General features: G+C 49.1%; 1 protein-coding gene across 14 annotated transcripts in view; it reads left to right on the forward strand.

Moving 5' to 3' along the window:
• The window catches only part of LOC147108095 (transducin-like enhancer protein 4), a 227,664-nt gene that overhangs the window by 190,381 nt on the left and 13,143 nt on the right, over positions 1-24,140 (forward strand). For 13 of the 14 annotated variants that reach the window (XM_086004567.1, XM_086004564.1, XM_086004562.1 and 10 more), the window contains 5 exons: positions 1,738-1,898; positions 6,687-6,763; positions 9,953-10,202; positions 21,143-21,390; positions 23,957-24,104. In XM_086004567.1, coding sequence (XP_085860693.1) covers positions 1,738-1,898; positions 6,687-6,763; positions 9,953-10,202; positions 21,143-21,390; positions 23,957-24,104 — 884 coding nt within the window. The remainder of the gene's footprint in view (positions 1-1,737; positions 1,899-6,686; positions 6,764-9,952; positions 10,203-21,142; positions 21,391-23,956; positions 24,105-24,140) is intronic. The other variant, XM_086004570.1, reaches the window with a different exon arrangement.

Raw genomic sequence — 24,140 nt, forward strand, 5'->3', positions numbered from 1 at the left:
CGGTAATTGGGCAGATTGGATTTGTCCTGCTTTTTGTGGACAGGACACACCTGGGCAGTTTTCCAGATTGTCGGGTAGATGCCAGTGTTGTAGCTGTACTGGAACAGCTTGGCTAGAGGCGCAGCTAGTTCTGGAGCACAAGTCTTCAGCACAGCTGCCGGGATGTTGTCGGGGCCCCACAGCCTTTGCTGTATCCAGTGCGCTCAGCTGTTTCTTGATATCACGTGGAGTGAATCGAATTGGCTGAAGACTGGCTTCTGTGGTGGTGGGGACCTCAGGCGGAAGCCGATATGGATCATCCACTCGGCACTTCTGGCTGAAGATGGTTGCAAACGCTTCAGCCTTGTCTTTTGCACTCGCGCGCTGGGCTCCGCCATCATTGAGGAACAAAAGCAAAAGCAAACATTGAAAGTGAAAACATAAGGAAGAAAATGCTTGCTGAACATTCAGGGCCATAGGTACAAGAATACTCCGTATTTGTTGTATTGCAGTATTGGAGTTCATCTTATGTCCTGAACTCTGCAGATCGGACTCTTTGGGCTGGATTTTATCAATGGAGGCGAGTAGGAGGCGGGACTCCCACTTTTGGGGTTGTAGTCCCGCCTCCATCGAGTTGTGGCCAACCCACGCGATTTTCACTTGATTGACCTTGTTGAGCCCAACCAGCGGGCTCAGCAGGCCAATTAAGGGCCACCCAGCAACAGGTGATGTTACAGATTGACATTTCATCTGTCAAGAGCTTTTGACAGATGAAATATCAGTGCTTGACAGCTCTTTGAAGCTGTCAAACACTGACAATCTGTACACTAAGTTAAGTCCTTCCTCTCAGGCTGATTTAGAGATCTCTCCAGAACAGAAAGCAGAGGCTGCAGATTTTGACAGCTCGCGGCCATTCTGCTTTCTGTTCCGGTGAAATAAGGGACTCCTGAGACTTGAAGGAACGAAACCTGCATTAGTAAGTAAAGGTAAGTAAAACTTATTTAAACACTTTACACACACCAAACACACTTACCTCTGCACTCATGCACCCATCACTCACCTGAACACCGGACATCTTGAACCCTCCAAGTCCTTCAGCCCGACGGTCCGCCTTGCTAACTTGGCGTGGTTTGGAGCCGTCGGGAAGCCCACACTTCAGGGATAAAAATAGGGATTAGGCCAAAAACTGCCTGTTAACTACCTGTTAACAGGCAGTTAATTGGCACTAATCCCCTTCCCGCCTCGGGGAGGCGGGTCCCAGTGCGGGTTGGGTACCCGCCTCCTTTGAAACTGGCATGGAGGCGGGTTGGGGGCGGGATGGGTTCGTGCCCCCCCCCCCCGATTTCGCGATTTTAACACCCCACACGCCTCCATTCCCGCCTCCACGGCCCTGGGAAATTCTAGCCCTTTGAGTTATATTGTCACTTTTGCAAACTTGACACCATCAGTGCGAGTGTGAATGTATTGATTCAGTGCACGTGTGCCTGTCAGTGTGAGTGTGTGTGTCGTAGTGAATGTACTGATTCAGCATGCCTCCGTCAATGGAAGTGTGTCAGTGTAACTGTCAGTGTGAGTGAGAATGCATTGATTTAGTGTGTGTCTGTCTGAGTGTGAATGTGTCCATTAGTGTGAGTGTGTTGATTCAGTCTGAGTGCCTCCATTGGGCTGAGTGTTTTTGTGTAAACATACATACATACATACGCTGCAAATTAGAGAGTATCTGCAAATGTTTTTCTTCTATTTTTTTTTGCCACTAAGGTCTGAGGAGCCCACTGACCGTTCCAGGCCCCTACCCAACACCATTTGGGATGATGACACATGCAGGAATGAACGGGGAGTTGCCCAGCCCAGGGGCCTACGCAAGCCTCCACATCTCTCCGCAAATGAGCACTGCGGCAGTGTACGGCCGCTCCCCCATGGTGAGGGCACGGGCCGTGTTGACGGGAAGTTAATGGAAAATGTAATCTCTCCTGACCCATTCAGAAGCAGCTGGTTCCCGGGTGCACTCCCGCGGTGTCACACCGTAATGGTTGTGCGGAGTCTTTGAAAGTGGAACACGTGTTGGGTGGAATCATGTGATATTGGCAACAGATCTGCTTGTCTCAAATTCCTTTGTAGCAAGAGTGTCAACATCTTTATTTGAAACAGGTTGAAGTATTTAATCTTTAAAAAAAGGAATTTCATACAAACATCTCATCGACCTGAAACTTTGACTCTGTTTCTCTCTCCGCAGATGCTGCCTGACCTGCTGAGCATTTCCAGCATTTTCTGTTTTTATTTCAGATTTCCAGCACCCGTGCAGCGTTTGGCCTTTGTGTCAGTATTACTGTTTGTTACTAATATCGCACAGCCTGATTTTCACCCCGTAGTCATCACTTAGTCACAGCGCATTCATTGCAATTGCAGGACTGGCTCTTTCAGATGATTGGGAGTGAGTAACGGGACTGTAATTTAATTGAGGGGGCACGGATCATGGCAGAAACCACAGCTTATCTGAACTCAGATCGAGTTACTAGCTGGCTATTGAGCACACATTTTTCCGAATGTACTTCACGATTCTGGTTTTATTGCAATAAGGCCGGCAGTGGTGGGATAACATTGGTTGGCGATTGCGAGCGGCTATTGTCTTGCACCTGTAAAGGGCAGCTCTGCTTCACCATCTGCAGGCAGGTATAAAACGGGAATTTCTTTACAGCTAATAATTAAAATGATAGGCCCACTGGGACAGGAGGACGGGAGGGGGGACACTACACTATGGGTAGTGACATCTTAAATGCATTTGTGGAGAATTCCTCAATCCAGCAAAGCCATAAACACAACATCTTGGGAATGTCGCTATGGGACAGTAAAGTACAAACACTCAGCAAGTTCGCCTGCGATTGCTTTCTCTGCTGTTTCAGCAGCCCATTTGTTTTCAACGGGCTAACTCCTCCGCTAACACGGAGGAGCGAGGAATTTCAGGCTGGGAATTTCCTCGGTTACAGCTCCCGCTCCGCCGCCGGACGTGCATAAAAGTGGGTTTCCGCCGAAGTTGCGGCCATGAGGAAATCCCCGGCCAAAGTCGGCGTACCTCCCGACAGCAGCGCCTCGCTTCGGACTGATACCTGGGATGGCAGGAATGACGTATGAGGAGAGATTGGGTCGATTAGGCTTATATTCGCTAGAGTTTAGAAGAATGAGAGGGGATCTCAAGGCTAAAGGGATCAAGGGGTATGGGGAGAAAGCAGGGACCGGGTACTGAATTTGGATGATCAGCCATGATCGCATTGAATGGCGGAGCAGGCTCGAGGGGCCGAATGGCCTACTCCTGCTCCTATCTTCTATGTTTCTGTGTTTCTATCTCACTGAAACTTATAAAATTCTAACAGGACTAGACAGACTAGATGCAGGAAGGATGTTCCCCATGGCGGGGGAGTCCAGAACCAGGGGTCGCAGTCTAAGGATAAGGGGTAAGATATTTAAGACTGAGATGAGGATGAATTTCTTCACCCAGAGAGTGGTGAGCCTGTGGAATTCTCTACCACAGAAGGCAGTTGAGGCCAATTCATTAAATATATTCAAGAAGGAGTTAGATATATTTCTTAAGGCTAAAGGGATCAAGGGATATGGGGAGAAAGCAGGGACAGGGTACTGAATTTGGATGATCAGCCATGATCTCATTAAATAGCGGAACAGGCTCGAGGGGCCGAATGGCCTACTCCTGCTCCTATCTTCTATGTTTCTATGGAGCCGGCAGCGCTGCGGCTGCTCCAGAAATCGCAAGCAGAGGGAATCTTCTCGAACGGTCGGGTAAACCTCTCACTCTGACGCCTCTGGTGCATGCTGGCATGACGCATCAGGAAACTGCACACTCCCAACCCGTAATTTTCCATACAGTTTCCCTGTTCGTGTTCCTGGCTTGCCCCAGAAGTGACACAGTGGAATTCTTAGCCCACTGTCATTACACACAACAACCAGAGAGAACCTGGGTGTGTATAATGGATGGAGAAGAATGATTAGAATGTAACTGGAGCTATAGTAACCCTCTACCTGTGTTATTATCACATGTCTCTGGACTGTACAGCATCGCTGATTTTGTACCTTAATTCTGGATTAAATATTCTTTTTTTATGATCCTTTTAAACCAAAGAAATTAAAAAGCTATAGGTGGCCCAGTAACACATCTGGTTAGTGTAGCAACGTGCTGCATTGAAGAGCCAGCTGTTAACTTTAATTTACTAGAAAGTTTCCTCACTCTTAATGATTGTAAGGATCCTATGGGTAGTTTTGACCCAGTTCTTAGTGGGCATGAGCCCACAGAGCAAGGCTATTCGTAGTAGGCATTCTGTGGCACACAATTGGCTACCCCAAAGAGAGTGGCTCGGTTCATGTTTTCTCCTCCAGAGTTCCAGATCTTGCCCAGGTATTGGAGGAAGGGCATCGAGTGCAATTCAGGTGCTTCCCTGCAGCTAAGAAGAGAGTATGGGGAGACACCCTGGACTGACAAAATGTGTAGCGCCTGCATGTTGATTTGTTTCAGATGAATTTTGTGGCGGGTGCCGCTGGTTGGGAATGAAACACATTTTGAGCATTTCTTCCCCGCCCCCCGCCCCCCCCCCCCCCACCCACTGTCAGTATCGAGCGCACTCTGATCCAACGGGAGCAATTTGAGCCCAACCCGCCCGTCGGGTAACTGACCAGATCGGCGGGCACAACGCTGGTTTTACACCCCGTCCGCTTTTACTCGCCATTGAAGTTAGTGGAGAGTAATATTAGGCGGGGTGTCCCACCCGATCCCGTGAGTTTCCTGCGACTTAGGTTAAAATTGCCCCCGGCGTCACTCAGCCGGCTGCAGGGTAGATCCTTCTGCCCAGCCCCAACCTCAGCAGAGCACCCACTACTGCACGAGTAAGAAACTGTCCCATTCCTCTGTCTTTAATTCCTCTCCTGAGTGCGATTGCCAGTTTTTGTGCCAAATTTAGCTGTGGGTTCCTACCCACTAGGAAATGGGGTGAAACTTGCCCATAGGATCTCTACAGACAGCAGAGACAGGAGACTTTCACCAATCGGGGCTGGATTCACAATTAGGCCCCAAAGGTGAAAGGTCACTGTGGCAATCTAGTCAGCCACTTAGTCACTCCCATTAGAGAACAGAGCACAGCTAGAATGATTTGATGCCCAGGCCAGCATTTTGTGGTACAGGAAACTCTTTGGTATCCGGCACCGACGGGACCGGGATGGTGCCGGTTGATTAAAAATTCCGGATAAGGAAGAAGGGACATGGAATGACAATGGCCCAAGGTACGAGAGCCCCGTAGCACGACCAGAAGTGCTGGAGCCCTGTAACACAACCAGAAGTGCTGGAGCCCCGTAACACAGCCAGAAGTGCTGGAGCCCCGATCACACAACCAGAAGTGCTGGAGCCTCGTAACACAGCCAGAAGTGCTGGAGCCCCATAACACAGCCAGAAGTGCTGGAGCCCTGATCACACAGCCAGAAGTGCCGGAGCCTCGTAACACAACAAGAAGTGCTGGAGCCCCGATCACACAACCAGAAGTGCTGGAGCCCCATAACACAGCCAGAAGTGCTGGAGCCCCGGTAACACAGGTACAGGGGACCCGGTTACACAACCAGAAGTGCCGGAGCCTCGTAACACAGCCAGAAGTGCTGGAGCCCCATAACACAGCCAGAAGTGCTGGAGCCCCGATCACACAACAAGAAGTGCTGGAGCCTCGTAACACAACCAGAAGTGCTGGAGCCCCGATCACACAGCCAGAAGTGCTGGAGCCCCGGTAACACAACCAGAAGTGCTGGAGCCCCGGTAACACAGGTACAGGGGACCCGGTTACACAACCAGCGTTGCAGGAGTCATGGTTACACGGCAACAGGTACGAGATCCCCGGTTACACAGCTGCAATTATACAGTATACGGAAGCCTCAAAACCTAGTCCTGAATTTTGCCGGTTATTAGAGAATTCCGAATTCCGTTTAAACGAGAGTTTCCTGTACAATAAAATGTTTCCTGTTCTCAACCTAATGTATTTGCATCTAACTGTGGGTAGATTACAGGGGTTGTTTTCTTTGGAACAGAGGAGGCTGAGGGGAGACTTCATTGAGGTGTATAACATTTTGAGGGGCCTAGATAGAGTGGATAGGAAGGACCTATTTCCTTTAGCAGAGAGGTCAATAACCAGGGGGCAGAGATTTAAAGTAATTATTTGAAGGATTAGAGGGGAGTTGAGAACTTTTTTCACCCAGAGGGTGGTTGGGGGGGTCTGGCACTCACTGTCTGAAAGGGTGGTAGAGGCAGAAACCCTCATCTCATTTAAAAAGTACTTGGACATGCACTTGAAGTGCCATAACCTACAAGGCTACGGACCAAGAGCTGGAAAGTGGGATGAGACAGGATAGCTCTTTTTCGACCGGCGCAGACACAATGGGCCGAATGGCCTCCTTCTAAGAACATAAGAAACAGGTGCAACAGTCGGCCCCTCGAGCCCGCTGCGCCATTCAATAAGATCATGGCTGATCCAATCTTGTGAAAGACATTCAGACGGACAGTGAGGGCAGATAACTAGGGGGCTTCCTGTGTCACCTACGGTTGAGTGTGGTGCAGAATGTTTACCCCTTTGCTGACCTTTCAGTGTGCAATCTTTACCACATTCCAGTGCTTTGACATGCGTGGCAATCCCAGCCGCAGCTGACACAAGTGATTTCTGTGCTTTCAGGTTGCCTTTGACTCACATCCTCATATGCGTGCTTCAGGACTTCCTCCGAGCCTGCCCACGATTCCGGGGGGAAAACCGTGAGTTTCATTCGTGAGCCACCTACCGAGGGTGTAGTGTAAACTGAAACTCTTGCCTTCTCGGAACCTGAGTTGAAAACCCTTCTTTGAAAATCTTTTTTCTCTCTCTCTCTCTCTCTCCCTCGCTCTGTTTGTTTACATCGCTAAGACTTTTGAGACCTGTATTCTGGAAATGAACCTTTTTCTACCAAGAGCGGTCCCCCTTGTGCGGCCTGTGTCCATCCAGATATGGGGCCTGTCAGCTGTAAACGTAGCTGGAAAACAGCTTTATAATCACTTGCAATTACTGGTAGACCGCCACGGGATTTTTCTCATTGTGGAACTCGAACCTCCAATTCAGGGCTTTGGGGCCAATCATCCGGGTCCACGAACAGTACCCTCGTCAGGAATGAGCCGACCTCACCTCCCCTATAGTGCAAGGTCAGCTTGTTGTGCTATTCTGACTGTGCGCCCCTGCATATAGCACACGTGTAGCACTGGGAGAGCAGGGGAAGGGGGGGTGGGGGTTGGGGGCTCTGGACCAGAAGCCAGTCAAGGACTGCTGGCTGCCCATTCAGCGCTGACAGAATTTTCTGGCATGGAGGGCGGCGAAAGGATGGGGGCGGAGAAGGCACCGGGCAAGGTGTTGAGGCATTGTTAAGTTTTTTTAATCGGGCCTTCCCTTCAGTACCATTTGCAAACAGACACAGCGTACCTGGAAGTGCTGATCGGGCACATTGTCCAGCTGCATTGAGGTGTGCTGGGCCAAAGGCCTCAGGCTTTCATGCCCAATAATAACAAGGAGTTGGCACCCATATCCTTCAGGGCATTATCGGCCCCTATAGTGCAGCTGGAGGCGACCTTTGGGTGGTTGGTTTAGACACCACTTTATTTTCATTGCGTTTGGCCCACGCGTTCTGGCGCTGGTATTTTTATTTGCCTCACTTAAAATTTAAAACACTCCTCTCCGTAAGCTGCTGCTGCAGGCTTGCAGAGCCCGCAGCTGGAACCCGATTTCCTGCTGCGGGCCTCCACCCTTCCATTCCACCGTCAGGCCTTCTCATGTTGGGAGCCTCACTGGCGCTGGGAGAATGAGGCTGACTCCTGGGTCAGCCATGTTGCAGTGCAGTGGGCATCGACCCCACCCACATCCCTGCTCACTTGGGTGGCTAATTTTGTTTTTTTGTACATGAAATTTTGCCTCTTTCGCCAAACGTCATCCGCCCCATAAAACACAGAATATCTCTTGGCTGAAAAGGGGTTTGAAAATGTGGTCGAGGGTACACACTTTGGATCTGTGACTTAACATTAAAAAAACTCAAGGACAAGAAAGGGTCACAGCGCTGGTCATCTTAACCCACCCCTTTATTACTCAAACTCCCACTATAGCATTCAGCCTCATGTTGAATGTCACTAATGTTTTCGCCTTTACTACCACACCTAGCAAATTCTTCCAAACATTTCTCACTCTTTGAGTTCTTCCTAATATCCAGTTTAAAACTATTTTCCACCAATTTAAATTTTATGGGGGAAAAATTCGGTTGCTTTGCACCTCCCGTTAGTGCCCCGAGTCATCGCCGTGTGCAGCGCCGCGCTCGCGCTCCGGCCGCAAACTTGGCTCGCGCCCCCTGACCTACCGCCGGACGCTATATCCGACAGGGTCGGGGTGCCGTGTTTGCGGCCGGGGCGTCGATAATTAAAGGGCAGGTGACGGGCGGCCATTTCTTTTGGGCCGCCTGCCAGCACCTGCCCCCTTTCGCCTCCTCCTGCGGGGTGCTGGCCGCGATCGGTCAGCCCGGCGCTCCTCTTGCGTGCCGGGCTCTTTTTTAATCAGGGGAGGGAGGCCTGCAGTACCGCGGCGCTACGTGCCGACGCGGGTGGCGCTGCTGCACATAGCGCCGTGATATTCAATGGGAGCGCCCCAAGAGGGAGCGGGAGCGCTTCCAGTAGTGCCCTGCCTCCTGCGTGGGGCGTTACCATTCAATTTCGGGTGCGGGGCGCTAACTCTTTCAGGTCACTAAAGGTAGTGCCCCGGCGAAGTTAGCGCCCCATGGGGGCGCGACCCAATTTCCCCCCCCCCGATGTCCTTTGGCCTTATTTTTTACATAGAATTTTACAGCACAGAAACATTCCATTCCACTCGAGCCTCCTCCCACCGTACTTCATCTCACCCGATCAACATATCCTTCTATGCTTTTCTTCCTCATACTTATTTTTCCGACTTAGATTGAAGTACTAGTCTAGATTTACCTAATCCACAGTATCAATGGGCGAAGTGCCCTTGCTATAAGGAGGAAATGCGCAAAATGGGAGGTTATATCATCTACCGGCACGACCCTGGTATTAACCCTTTCACCAGTCAGTATCGACGACGCCAGTGGGTTGAAATTAAGCTGTATGATTATTAATAATGAGCGTGATATTGTATTTATAGAAATCTCCCATGTTTATTATTTCAATTAAGGTGTTAATCCACCTTAACTGCATACAAATACCATACAGCGTGACTTCAATCCCTGAATCTCTCAGTACAGACTTACAATCTGATTGTTTTGGGGTCCGTGAGGGTTTTACTACTAGTTACCAGTCAACATATTTTGCGGAAAATGTCATTGAATTGTATTGGATTTAAGAGTGCTAATTCACAAAGGAATCTCCAACCTGATTCATAGACAGAATCACAGGTTACTGCAATCTGGGCTGGACTGAATCGCAAGCCCTTATTGGTAATATGCAGGTCAAGAGGCCGATCTTACATAAGAAAGAAACAGGAGCAGGAGTAGGCCAGTCGGCCCCTCGAGCCTGCTCCGCTTGTTCTTGTTCATGGGTGAACTGAGGTAGAGAAAGCTGATGCACTATTTGACTATGGAGGGAAACACAGCCAACCTCCAAACAGTTTTCACCCAATGTTCAAAGATAGTAAGGGTCACCCGATAGCAATCAGGAGTGGGAACCTGGTCTGAAATTTTTACCTGCCTAACCCGGGTTCACTGAGGCTATTTGTAGTACCTCAATGCCATTCAAAGATTAGCTACCTCAGCACAGATTAGCAATCAAACCCGGAGCCTTCGGGGCTACACGGTTTACTGGATACACCAAATGTGTGTCTTCGCCATTAACCCACGGGACCGTTAGAGTGACAAGGGTTGATGTTTAAAATAGGCTGTTTGTTCGTTTTTTCTGTTTTAACATCCTGCCTTTCGATCCCAGAGCCTACTCCTTCCACGTCAGTGCTGACAGTCAGATGCAGCCAGTCCCGTTCCCTCCCGATGCCTTGGTTGGACCAGGGATACCTCGGCATGCTCGGCAGATCAACAATCTGAATCACGGGGAGGTCGTGTGTGCCGTTACTGTCAGCAACCCCATGAGGCATGTCTACACAGGGGGCAAAGGGTGTGTGAAGGTGTGGGACATCAGCCAACCCGGAAGTAAAAGTCCCGTCTCTCAGCTCGACTGCCTGGTAAGACAACATCAGTCTGATTTATAATTTATCTGCTAATCTTTACATGGCCTATATCATATACTATAACTATAAGAACAAAAGAAGGAAGAATGAGTATTTATATTTTGCACCTTATTAAGTACTTGGGACGTTCCAAACTACAGGAAACTCTTTTTTATCCGGGACCGGCGTGGCGCCAGTTTATCAAAACGTCCGGATTACAGAGAGGTATAGTTAAAAGGTACAAGAGCTCCGTACACAGCAACAAATCCAGGCTTCCCATGTGCAGGAACCCCGATTGCACAGCCACAGATCGAGGAACGGCCACTAATATGAAATAAAACTTACCTGAACCTACTCCTGAATTTTGCCGGTTAGCCGAGATTTCCGGTTATTTAGGTGCCGGTAAATTGAGAGTTTCCTGTACTTCATACCTTTTGAGGTGTAGTTGCGCTTGTTACATAGGCAAACTGTGGCAGCCAGTGTGCACAGCAAGATTACCACTGCAAATGAGATGACCGATCGGTTAATCTGTTTTGGTGGTGCTGATTAAGGGAAATGTTGGCCTGAGAGAACTTCCTATTCTTCTTTGAATATTCCCGTGGGATCTTTTACATCCACCTGAATAAGACGGGCCTAAAGTTTTGTCTGAAACAGCGCACCTCCGACAATACAGCACTCCCTCAGTACTGCACTGATGTCTCAGTTTAGATTATGGGCTCAGGCCGCTGGAGTACAGCGTGAACCCACAATTTCTGGCTTTGAGGTGAGAGTGCTACCAACAGAGCCAAGCTGACACAAGGGCTAAAGTAACCGATTATTTATTGACTTATTTTCCAGTTTTTCTCCCCTTTGATCTTCTTTCTCTGCCCATTTCTCTTGACTTCCCCAACCAAGAGGACAGGCAGGAGAGCCGCGCCCTGGCCTTCCCCCGGGCCTGTGAAAAAGCCGCTCCACGTCTAGTCATTAGGAGAAGCACAAGAGCGGCCAAGGATAACTCTGAGATTGCCTTTGTCCCCGTGGGTTGCCCGGTTTTACCAGAGCCTGGGCAGGAATAACCATGTGGGGTGTCCCAGGCATGATACTGCATCCTATTGCTCACTGACACAGAGCATTGGGACTGCACCATATTGGGTAGCTCTGCCATCCCAATGCAACAAATTATTGCCCAAGAGCAGATGGCAGGTCTATCTGTGAGGCCCTACCAGGGCTCACTGAAGATCTGTGACCCTGTCTCAGTGAGCAGTGTGTTCACTTTTCCCTCATCATGTTAGTGCTGGGGAATGAAAGATTTTCTTACTTTGGGCACAATGTTCGGGTTGATTATTCCCAGTATAGAGCAAGACACTGCAGATGCTGGAAATCGCAAACAAAAACAGAGAACACTAGTGTAGTGTATGTACCTTTAAGAGGAACTATGTTTTTGAAGCCCCTGTATACTGTAGTACCGGTAGTGACCACTCGGGTATATAAGCCTGTGTAGCGTCTTGTGTAGTTAGTTCACCTCCAGACTTTGTTCAGTAAACACTTGTTAAATCAACTCCTGCATTCTGTGTCTCCATTAACACACGGATCTAACAGTGGCGACGAGTTAGAAACTAACTTACCTGCAATTCGGCAGCACCTCAAGGGGATCGATTCCTCAGGCGAAGGTCGAAGCCAGATGCAAGAAAAAAAAACTTGAAGAAACTCGAAAACGAGGGCCAGGCTTGGTCTCCAGTCTGTGGTTTCCCCAGCTAAACGGGCTGGTGGCAGGTAGTGCACTGATCCTTCCTGGGCTGCGGCGGGCTAGAGCTCGATCGGGTGGCTCTGCAATGGGGCCGGGCAGCGATTCGGGAAGCAGAAGCAAAGAGAGAGAGAGGGTGGAGCACTCAGGGCGCGTCCGATGCTGCAAAGCAGGTCGGCGTTCGGACCGAGCAGAGGGAGGGGAAAGTCCCAGAGGGTCCGCTCCACGACGGGAACGGTTCCCCAAGTAACGGAGAAACTATTGAAGCGATATATTAAAAAAAATAGAAATACCGCGAAAAACTGCAGGTCGCAACGGGAAACGCGGAGAACAGCAGCGGCAGCGGCGGGAAAGCGCGGGAGGCGCCATCTCAACTCGGCGGGGAAGAAAGAAAAGCGCAGGAGGCGCCATTTTGATCCATCGGGGACGGAGGAAAAGCGCGGGAAGTGCCATTTTAGATTTTCAAGATGCCAAAGACTGGCAATATTATGCTTTCGATAGTAACATAGAAGATTGGACCACATATGTGGAAAGAGTGGAGGTATATTGCAAGGCGAATGAAGTAGCGAATGATAAAAAGGCATTGGTACTTCTAAATCTGATGGGCGCAAGGACATACGGGCTGTTACGAAACTTGATCACTCCAGCCAAACCGATGGACAAGAATTTTAAGGAGATTGTTGATACCTTACAAGAGCACTTAAACCCAACACCGCTGCTGATAGCGGAATGATTCAAATTCTTCAGGAGGAATCAGCACAAGAATGAAAGTAACACCGATTACCTCACCGAATTACGAAAGCTGTCAAAGCACTGCCAATTCGGGGCAGGACTGGCAGATTCTCTATGAGACAAATTCGTCTGCGGTCTCCTAAGCGAAGGAACACAGAAAAGACTACTTTCTGAGAAAGATTTGACACTGGACAAGGCTTTCAGTGTGGCTGTATCATACGAAGCAGCAGCAAGAGGAGCTGCAGAGATACAGCAAAAGCCACAGGACTTCGGCACCCATGAAATGACACGGGGTTTCGAGAGATGTTATCGCTGCGGCAGATCCACCCATGACCAGAAGGACTGCTGGTTCAAGGACAAAGCATGCAGGCAATGCGGAAATGCACGTGTATGCAGATCTGGAAAGAAATCCGCTGGCAGTAAAAAGGTCAATAAGGAAAAGTACAGAAAGGTACAAATGATGACGGACAGTAGCTCCGAAGACCAGAAGAGCGATAGCGACTCCGGAAACAAGAGACTAAGCTGTCTCAAATTACATAATGTAATTGTCAAAGAAGATTACCAGACCATTTGGGTTACCCTCGCGATAGCGGGGTCCCCAGTCAAAATGGAGCTAGATACAGGATCAGCTCTGACCGTCATGAGTCGACGGGATTACGAGCGGCTATTTCCGCATATACCTTTGAAAGACACATCCATTATCTTGAAGACATATACGGGGCAGAAAGTATACCCCAGAGGAAAAATAAAGGTGCCTGTTGTATACAACGGCAAGGAAATACAGAAGTTGTATTTATACGTTCTGCAAGATGGTGGTCCACCGTTGTTGGGACGTGAATGGATCAGAAAGATACGTTTAGACTGGCACTCCATTCAGGCACTGACGGTGACCAGTAAGAAAAAAAACGATGATGACGTCATACCTGGACGATTAAAAGAAATCTTGGCTAACGCCAAAGAAGTGTTTCAACAGGAACTAGGAACCCTGAAAGGCGCCACCGCCTCAATAAAAGTGGAAGAGGCGGCAATTCCCAAGTTTTTTAAGGCAAGGCCGGTGCCATACGCAATTCGTCCAGCCGTCGAGGCAGAGCTGGAGAATTTGGAAAAAGCAGGCGTGTTATCCAAGGTAGATTGGAGCGAGTGGGCAACACCCATCGTCCCGGTCATGAAGAAAACGTTGAATAATGATAAATCTGATGAACAGAGGAAAGCTCGCATCTGTGGGGACTTCAAGGTGACTGTAAACCCGGTTCTTCACACGGTACAGTATCCTCTTCCGAGGATAGAAGATATTTTCGCCTCACTATCCGGAGGGAAACGTTTCACCAAAATTGACTTAGTACAGGCATATCTACAGATGGAGGTAGAGGAGGTCTCTAAAAAGTATTTCACGATAAACACACACAAAGGCCTGTACCAGTACAATCGACTGGTTTTCGGAGTGGCATCAGCTCCGGCTATCTGGCAAAGAGCTATGGAGCAAGTCCTGCAAGGGATTCCGGGGACTCAATGCTACCTAGACGACATCCTTGTAACAGGAGAAAACGACAACGAGCACCTTGCCAACTTGGAGCAGGTGCTCACGAGGCTGAGAGAACGGGGCCTACGAGCAAATCGCCCCAAGTGCGAATTTTTCCAGAAACAAATATCATATTGTGGCCATGTCATTAACGAAGAAGGGTTGCATAAGTCACCTGAAAAAATTGAAGCGGTCGTAAAGGCCCCAGCGCCTGAAAATGTCTCACAATTAAGGTCGTTCCTGGGATTAGTAAATTACTATCATAAATTTTTACCAAACTTGTCGACGGTTCTGCACCCGCTTAACGCACTGCTACAAACGGGAGTAGTTTGGAAATGGAGCGAAGACTGTAAACGTGCCTTCCATAAATGCAAAGGCTTGATCACGTCCAGGGAAGTGTTGGCTCATTACAACCCATCACTGCCAATCAGACTGGCGTGCGATGCATCCCCTTACGGCGTGGGAGCGGTATTATCGCATAGATTCCCTGATGGCTCGGAGCGGCCGATAGCTTTTGCGTCACGCTCATTGAACTCAGCTGAGCGTAACTATGCCCAGATCGACAGGGAGGCACTCAGCCTGGTGTGGGGGGTGAAGAAATTCAACCATTACCTACACGGACAAAAATTTACCTTGTTGACTGACCATCAACCCCTCGTCTCCATATTCAACCCTAAAAAGGGCGTTCCCATTATGACAGCGCAAAGGCTACAGAGGTGGTCCCTTTTCCTAGGGGCACACCAATATGACATAGAATACAAAGGAACAAAACAGCATGGGAATGCTGACGGGTTATCGCGCCTACCGTTGCCAACGGTGGAAGAGGCGCCTACAGTGGACCCAGTGGAGATGTTCCACTCGACCATAGTGGAATGTCTACCAGTGACAAATTCTACCATTGAAAAGGAAACACAAAATGACCCGACTCTCTCACGAGTCTACGATTTAACGGTGAAGGGATGGCCAGCACATGGCGAACCACTGTTGCCAGCCTTCTCGCAAAGAAGAGAACAGCTGTCAGTGTGCCGAGGAACCTTGATGTGTGGATCCAGAGTGGTGATTCCACCCAAACTCAAGGATAGAGTGCTAAAGGAGCTTCACGAGGGGCATCTGGGTGGAGTGAAAATGAAGAACTTAGCCAGAGCGTTTGTGTGGTGGCCAGGTATCGATGGAGACATCGAAGAAATGACCAAGAGCTGTCTAGGATGCCAGAAGGTCCAAAACGCCCCACCACAAGCCCCTCTACATCCATGGGAGTGGCCCTCATCTCCATGGCAAAGGGTACATATCGACTTTGCTGGTCCATTTATGGACTCAATGTTCTTAATCGCAGTGGATGCACACTCCAAGTGGCCGGAGGTAATAAAGATGTCCTCCACCACCACGGAAAAAACCATCACAGTATTAAGGACCATATTCGCCAGGAATGGGCTGCCTGCACAGATCTGTTCTGATAATGGACCGCAATTTGTATCCGAAGAATTCAGGAAGTTCTTAAAAAACAATGGGGTTAAGCACTACACATCCGCCCCATACCATCCCGCCACCAATGGATTGGCTGAAAGGTTTGTCCAGACCTTCAAGAAGGCCATAAAGGCCATGGGTAATGAAGACATAAATCTACAACATAAGGTAGATAACTTCTTGTTTGCGTACAGGAATGCAACACATGTGGTTACAAACCAAACCCCCGCCATGATGTTTTTCAATAGAAGACTAAGATGCTGGCTGGATTTGGTCAAGCCAAACGTCAGAAGGGACGTAGAGAACCGGCAATTTCAAAGCATGAATGAAAGGCCAACTAGAACCTTCCAGATAGGTCAACCAGTTTTGGCCCGGGACTACCGTACCGAGAAATGGCAGCCTGGAACTATTTGCACACGACTAGGACTGCTGATGTATACTGTGGACATTGGAGAAAGCATAATAAGGCGCCATGCTGACCAGATCATAGAGTCATCCGAAAAAGGACAACCTACACCACAACTCTATACGCCTAGTGATGAAGCAGAGATACCCATAGTATCTACCTCCGATCCGGTGATACTGGAACCAGATGAACCCGACACTGGCATTGAAGCCGAATCGACCTTGCCAAAAGAACCTACTACACCACCGAAACCTACTACACCACCGAGGCGTTATCCGGACCGAGTCAGGAAGCCTCCAGAGAGACTGAATTTGTAATTGATTAACTTCAGCAAATGTGTATATTATTGTTCTTGTAAAAATGTTATTTAATGATTACTTAAAATGTTATGTACTATTTATCTAAAAGGGGAGGAATTGTAGTGTATGTACCTTTAAGAGGAACTATGTTTTTGAAGCCCCTGTATACTGTAGTACCGGTAGTGACCACTCGGGTATATAAGCCTGTGTAGCGTCTTGTGTAGTTAGTTCACCTCCAGACTTTGTTCAGTAAACACTTGTTAAATCAACTCCTGCATTCCGTGTCTCCATTAACACATGGATCTAACAACTAGAAACACTCAGCACGTCAGTCAGCATCTGTGGAGAGAAACCCAAGTTTATGTGTCAGATGTAGACCCTTCTCACTTCTGAGGAACAGTCTGCACCCGAAATGTTAACTTGTCCCTTCTCTCCACAGATGCTGACTGACCTGTGTGGTTATTTCCAGGTGTGGTACAGTGTGGGCCAATCTCTCTACTCAGCCCCAACAAGATGCCCCAAATCCAGTTGCAAAATCTGTTCCAACGTGAATTTTCTATTTGCCACACCAGTTATCCCTGTGCCTTCTTGGCCAATTAGTATTGAATTATGGGCAATTTTGTGCTGTGGAACTGCAGCAACTATGAATGGGCTCAAACTGCCCAAATGTGTTTCACTAAATCCACTACTACAGCCAGAGAGACAAGATTCTCACTGTTGTGCTAATCCATTGCATCTGTTTGTCTGCTCTAGTCGGTCATTGTTCTTTGTAATGCATCCTGTCAGCTGTGGCTCAGTGGGTAACACTCTTGCCTTTGAGTCGGAAGGTTGTGGGTTCAAGTCCCACTCCAGGGATTTGAGCACGTAATCCAGGCTGACAGTCCCACTGCAGCACCGTGGGAGTGCTGCACTGTTGGAGGTGCTGTTTCTTTTGGATGAGACTTTAAACCGAGGCCCCGTCTGCTCTCTCAGGTGGATGTAAAAGATCCCATGGCACTGTTTCGAAGAAGAGCAGGGGAGTTCTGTGTCCTCGCCAACATTTATCCCTCAACCAACATCACTAAAACAGTTTACCTGGCCATTATGACATTGCTGTTTGTGGGAGCTTGCTGTGCACAAATGGGCTGCTGCGTTTCCTACATTACAACAGTGACTCCACTTCAAAAAGTGCTTCATTGGTTGTAAAGCGCTTTGGGATGTCCTGAGGTTGTGAAAAGCCCTATATAACTGCAAGTCTTTTTTTTCTTTGTCCTGCTTTTTGGTTTAATATTAGGCTTGGAACACTATAATTCAGTGGGCGGTTCATTGATGAAGACGTCTGCACTTCATTCTCCCGTTAGAAACAGTAGGGGTGGGAGAGTGGCAGTGAATCTTGTTGTGCCCAATACATTTTGCTGTATCGCTGCTCTCCCGCTATTAGTCAGAGGAAACTGTGGGTGGGTGTGCTCCAGTCATTGTTCTACTCAGTCTGTTTTCACAATGGTGAGATGTCTGGTCACCTGGTGCCTGGCAGCAAAATAACCAAAGGAAGTGAAAGAATACTCAGAAAGAACCTCCAGTGAGCAAAAAAGAAAAGAGAAACAAAAATAACTTGCCCCGGTGGTAAAAGCCTCCGTTATGAAACGCCTCGATTTTAAAATTCTCATCCTTGTTTTCAAATCCCTCCATGGCCTCGTCCCGCTCCCTATCTCTGTAATCTCCTCCAGCCCCACAACAACCCTCCAAGATGTCTGCGCTCTTCCAATTCTGGCCTCTTGCGCATCCCTGATTTTCATCGCTCCACCATTGGCAGCCGAGCCTTCAGCTGCTAACTTCCTTAACTTGGGAATTCCCTCTCTAAGCCTCTCCTTAAAAGCTAGCTCTTTGACCAAAGCTTTTGGTCACCTGTCCTAATCTGTGGCTCGGTGTCACATTTTGTTTTGGTAACGCCCCTGCGAAGCGCCTTGGGACGTTTTACTACATTGAAGGCGCTATATAAATGCAAGTTGGTGTTGTTGTATATAGAAGTTAAGTGGTCCCTTGTAACATTCAGTATCATCTCTGACCTGGCCTCGCAGTTAACTGAATCTCAGTTCATATCTGCCATGTCACATCACCAGCAATAATAACAGTAGAAAATACCAGTTGAAAGTGGAAAAAGAAAGACTTGCATTTATACAGTGCCTTTCACGGGACCAGGGCATCCCAAAATGCTTTACAGCCAATGAAGTACTTTTGGAGTGGAGTCACTGTTGTAATGTAGGAAACGCGGCAGCCAATTTATGCACAGCAAGCTCCCACAAAAAGCAATGTGATAATGATCAGATAATCTGTTTTTGTTATATTGATTGGGGGATAAATATTGGCCAGGGCACCAGAGAAAACTCACCTGCTCTTCGAATAGTGGCATGGGATCGTTTATGTCCACCTTAGCGGGCAGAGGGGCCTCATTTTAACATCTCATCCAAAAGACGGCTCCTCTGACAGTGCAGCGCTCCCTCAGTACTGCCCCTCCGACAGTGCAGCGCTCCCTCAGTACTGCCCCGCCGACAGTGCAGCGCTCCCTCAGTACTGCCCCTCCAACAGTGCAGCACTCCTTCAGTACTGCCCCTCCAACAGTGCAGCACTCCTTCAGTACTGCACTGGAGTGTCAGCCTAGATGTTTTGCTCACGTCGCTGGAGTGGGACTTGAACCCACAACCTTCTGACTCAAAGACAAGTGTGCTGCCAACTGAGCCACGGCTGACAGCATCAATAAGAAAAGAGAAACTAGGACCACTGCTTTTCTTGATATATATTAATGACTTGGACGTGGGTGTACAGGGCACAATTTCAACATTTGCAGATGTCACAAAACTTGGAAGTATAGTGAACACTGAGGAAGATAGTGATAGACTTCAAGAGGTCATAGACAGGCTGGCGGAATGGGCGGACACGTGGCAGATGAAATTTAACGCAGAAAAATGCGAAGTGATACATTTTGGTAGAAAGAATGAGGAGAGGAAATATAAACTAAAGGGTACAATCCTAAAAGGGTGTATGAACAGAGAGACCTGGGGGTATATGTGCACAAATCATTGAAGGTAGCAGGGCAGGTTGAGAAAGCAGATAAAAAAGCTTACGGGATCCTGGTCTTCATGAATAGAAGCATAGAGTACAAAAGCGTGGAAATTATGATGAACCTTTATAAAACACTGGTTCGACCTCAACTGGAGTATTGTGTCCAATTCTGGGCACCGCACTTTAGGAAGGATGTGAAGGCCTTAGAGAGGGTGCAGAAAGATTTGCGAGAATGATTCCAGGGATGAGGGACTTCAGTTACGTGGATAAACTGGAAAAGCTGGGGTTGTTCTCCTTAGAGCAGAGAAGATTGAGAGGAGATTTGATAGAGGTGTTTAAAATCATGAGGGGTCTGGACAGAGCAGACAGAGAGAAACTGTTCCCATTGGCGGAAGGGTCGAAAACCAGAGGACACAGATTAAAGGTGATTGGCAGAAGAACCAAAGGCGACATGAGGAAAAATCTTTTTTACGCAGCGAGTGGTTAGGATCTGGAATGCACTGCCTGAAAGGGTGGTGGAGGCAGATTCAATCATGGCTTTCAAAAGGGAGTTGGACAAGTACCTGAAGGGAAAACATTTGCAGGGCTACGGGGAAAGGGCGGGGGGAGTGGGACTGGCTGAAGTGCTCTTGCAGAGAGCCAGCACAGGCTCGATGGGCCGATTGGCCTTCTTCCGTGCTGTAGCCATTCTATGACTGTGATAAAAGTAATGTACTGATTTTGGAAACATTTTGAGAAATCTGTAGAGGGAAAGAACTTGCATGCATGTGGTACCTTAACACATCCTCGGGACAGCTCGAAAGCACCTCACACACCCACCAACTTACTTTTTGAAGTGTAGTCACTTACACAGCAATTTGCATATAGCAAGGTCCCACAAACTGCAAGTTAGGTAAAGGACCAGTTAGCCTATTATATTTTAATATGTTGGTTGAAGGAGGAATTTTGGGCAGGACACCAGGAAAAGCCTTCTGCTCGTCTTCGAATGGCACCACGGATGCTTTACATCCATTTTTAAAAAAATATTCGTTCACGGGATGTGGGCGTTGCTGGCAAGGCCAACATTTATTGCCCATCCCTAATTGCTGTTGGTGAGCCGCCTTCTTGAATCGCTGTGGTCCTTGCGGTGAAGGTACTCCCACAGTGCTGTTAGGGAGGGAGCTCCAGGATCTTGACCCAGCGACGATGAAGGATCGGCAATATATTTCCAAGTCAGGATGGTGTGTGACTTGGAGGGGAACTTGGAGGTGGTGGTGTTCCCATGCGCCTGCTGCCCTTGTCCTTCTAGGTGGTAGAGGTCGCGGGTTTGGGAGGTGCTGCCGAAGAAGCCTTGGCGAGTTGCTGCAGTGCATCTTGTAGATGGTACACACTGCAGCCACGGTGCGCTGGTGGTGGAGGGTGTGAATGTTTAAGGTGGTGGATGGGGTGCCGATCAAGCGGGCTGCTTTGTCCTGGATGGTGTCGAGCTTCTTGAGTGTTGTTGGAGCTGCACTCATCCAACTCAACGGTGTTGAGGCTAATTTGCACTGCCTCGACCCCCACCCTTGAAATCAGCTAACTGAACACAGTCTTAGAGATCGACCCTGGGTCTTTCCTGGTTCAGATGGCTCACTGGTTCCGCTGGCAGGGCCAACAGGGGAACTCTGCCTTAGATTTTTTAAAGTACCAAACGCATTTCTGTTCCTTTTTATTGAAACGGTGCCGGTTTAAGTAGCAATCCATCGCAGGGGACCTTCAAGCTCACCTCACTGTTGCCGATTCCTATATTTCCAGAACCGAGACAACTACATCCGCTCCTGCAAACTTCTCCCTGACGGCCGTACCCTGATAGTGGGAGGAGAGGCCAGCACGCTTTCAATCTGGGACCTGGCCGCACCGACTCCACGCATAAAAGCTGAACTGACGTCATCGGCCCCCGCTTGCTATGCACTCGCCATCAGTCCCGACGCTAAAGTCTGTTTCTCGTGTTGCAGTGATGGCAACATTGCCGTATGGGATTTACATAATCAGACCTTGGTCAGGTAAGGCCCAGTTCGGAATTTAGGCAGCCATCTTGTTTTTTCTCTTGCCTATTCTTTCCTGAGGATGGTAACTCATGGCTCCGCAGGGGAAGGCAGCGTCCAGTAACCTTCCCTTTGGACAAGAGCCTTCCCGGTGAATGTCAGCGGGATATTGAATTGTGGACGACCATTAAAGTGGAGCCAGACCCTGATCCTGTCCTCACCCAATGTCCACACTTGTGCACTTTCCCTCAGGGGTGTCTCTGGATGAGCCTTTGGCTGTGGACTGATTTAATTTAATGTTCAGGATATTTACCAGCTGAAAATGACGAGGGACGAGCCCTGGATCAAAAGGTTAGTGCTGTTAGCAATGCTGTATAATTGGAACCAATAGGAAGTGCCTTCACACACTGGACTTCTGTGTACTTGGATAAGCAACCTGTCCAGATCAGGGACCTGCTTATCTGGAGTCAGCCGTGTTACAGGGTTGTTTATATTGATACTCTACACAAAAGGATAAAATATTGGAATTTTAATTGCTGGGACAGTCTGCACTGGATCAGACCGATTCCTGGATACTTCAGTTGTACCGATTAGAGTAGAGAAACACCCATTACAGTTGCTTTTACCAATGGTAGAACTGTCAGTCTACATTTACATAAAAGTAGCTTATAAAAGCCGATGGGAGGTGACTATTTTGCTTGGTTACAAGCTGCAGTAAAAGACCCAGGGGGAAAAATTGGATTGCTTTGCGTCTCCCGTTAGTGCCCTAAGAGGGCCCTAACGGGGCGCAAAACAATTAACGCCCGGGCGCGGCGCCACCCACGCCTCCCACGAAATTCAGCGGGAGGTTAGCGGCGGTGCTAACCGGTAGCGCCCCACGACGCTGCGCCGCCGGCGATGACATCATAGCCGTACGCAGCGCCCCACTTGCGCCCCGCCCGCGATATTCGGGTGTGCCCCCCCTGACTTACTGCCAGACGCTATGTCCAATGGAGTCGGGGGGGGCCTACCTGCGGCCGGGGAGGCGCTATTTAAAGGCGCGGTGCAGGGGGCGGCCATTTTTGCTGCTGGCCGGATGCCAGCACCTGCCTGCGCTCCTGTCCCCGGCCTCCTGAATGCCCCCCCCCCCCCCCCCACGGAGTGCCGGCTGCGCTCCAAGAGCCCGGCACTTCTCTTGAGTGGCACTCTTTCGCCGGTACTCCCGATCCCCGGGGGCCCAGCTGGGCCCCAGGCCGCGCCGCTCAAGTCCCCTCGCCTTTAAGAAAGGGAGGAAGGCCTGCAATACCACGGCACGTAGCGCCACAATATTGACTCGCAGCGCCCCAAGAGGGATGCTGGCTGATTCCAGTAGCGCCCCGCTTCCCTCTTGGGGAGCAACCACTCAATTTCTGGCGCAGTTGCGCTAATTTTTCAGCCCCCACAGTGGAACATCACGGGATCAGAAGACTGAGTCCATAGATCTTGCAACAAGTCCGTGTTCTAACTTGACAGGCTTATAACCCGGGTGTTCGTGCACTGTTTACCACGATGATAATTAGTTATTCTTCCTAGTCAGGTACTCTCGTAGGGCAGAACACCAGCAACGAGTTTGGGCTCCAATACACATTGCACAGAGGATTTAAAGCAGCGCCCTTGTGACTCAGTGAGTTTACCCAACAACAACAACTTGTATTTATATAGCGCCTTTAACATAGTAAAATGTCCCAAGGCGCTTCACAGGAGCGTTATCAAACAAAATTTGACACTGAGCCACATAAGGAAATATTAGGACAGATGAGCAAAAGCTTGGTCAGAGAGGTAGGTTTTAAGAAGCATCTTAAAGGAGGAAAGAGAGGCGGAGAGGTTTAGGGAGGGAATTCCAGAGCTTAGGGCCTTGGCAGCTGAAGGCACGGCCACCAATGGTGGAGCGATTAAAATCGGGGATGCTCAAGCGGCCAGAATTGGAGGAGCGCAGAGATCTCGGAGGGTTGTAAGGGCTGGTGGAGGTTACAGAGATCGGGAGGGGGGTGAGACCACGGAGGGATTGGAAAACAAGGATGAGACTTGTAAAACCCAGTGAGTAGCTGAGCCGTACAGACCGGGAAATGTCCCAGCTTCGTTAGTTGATCTGAGCCGGGGTGACAGCAGAGGTGCTGCGATTGACCGCGGCAGCTCTGGGATCAGGGAAGGCCAGAGTTGCCCTTCCTGATCACCAGCTAGTGAGCTCTGCTGATACAGCGCACTTGTGAACATTGGGTGATGACAGGATCAGCCTTGGCTGCAATGCCCCTACAGTAGGTGCCCATCAAGGCTCATATTTAAATAATGGCAACTTACAAAAGGATGCACGACACCCATGGGACAAACTTCCATCACCTTCTGGAGAGGAGGAACGAGAAGAAAAAATGGATGAAAGAAAAAGATTAGAATGGGAGTCAGTGGACGATCCAGTTTATTTCGCAAGATTGACAGACCCAGGAGTTGTTCAATTGGCATCCTATTTCTGCAATATGGGTAGGAATGGAACCTGTTCCCATTGATGCAACGCATCTCCACATAACAAGTCTTTAATTTCGCCTTGTATTTTTGTTTGCTCCGCATGCAGGCAGTTCCAAGGTCACACAGATGGGGCCAGCTGCATTGACATTTCGAATGATGGGACCAAGCTGTGGACTGGCGGCCTGGACAACACGGTCAGGTGCTGGGACCTGAGGGAGGGGCGCCAGCTTCAGCAGCACGACTTCACCTCACAGGTATGGAGCGTGAGAAGGACTACGGGAAGCGGGTGG

Source organism: Somniosus microcephalus, chromosome 13, assembly GCF_052327205.1.
Source record: "Somniosus microcephalus isolate GS21.2 chromosome 13, FLI_Smic_1.0, whole genome shotgun sequence".
In the NCBI taxonomy this organism is placed as follows: domain Eukaryota; kingdom Metazoa; phylum Chordata; class Chondrichthyes; order Squaliformes; family Somniosidae; genus Somniosus; species Somniosus microcephalus.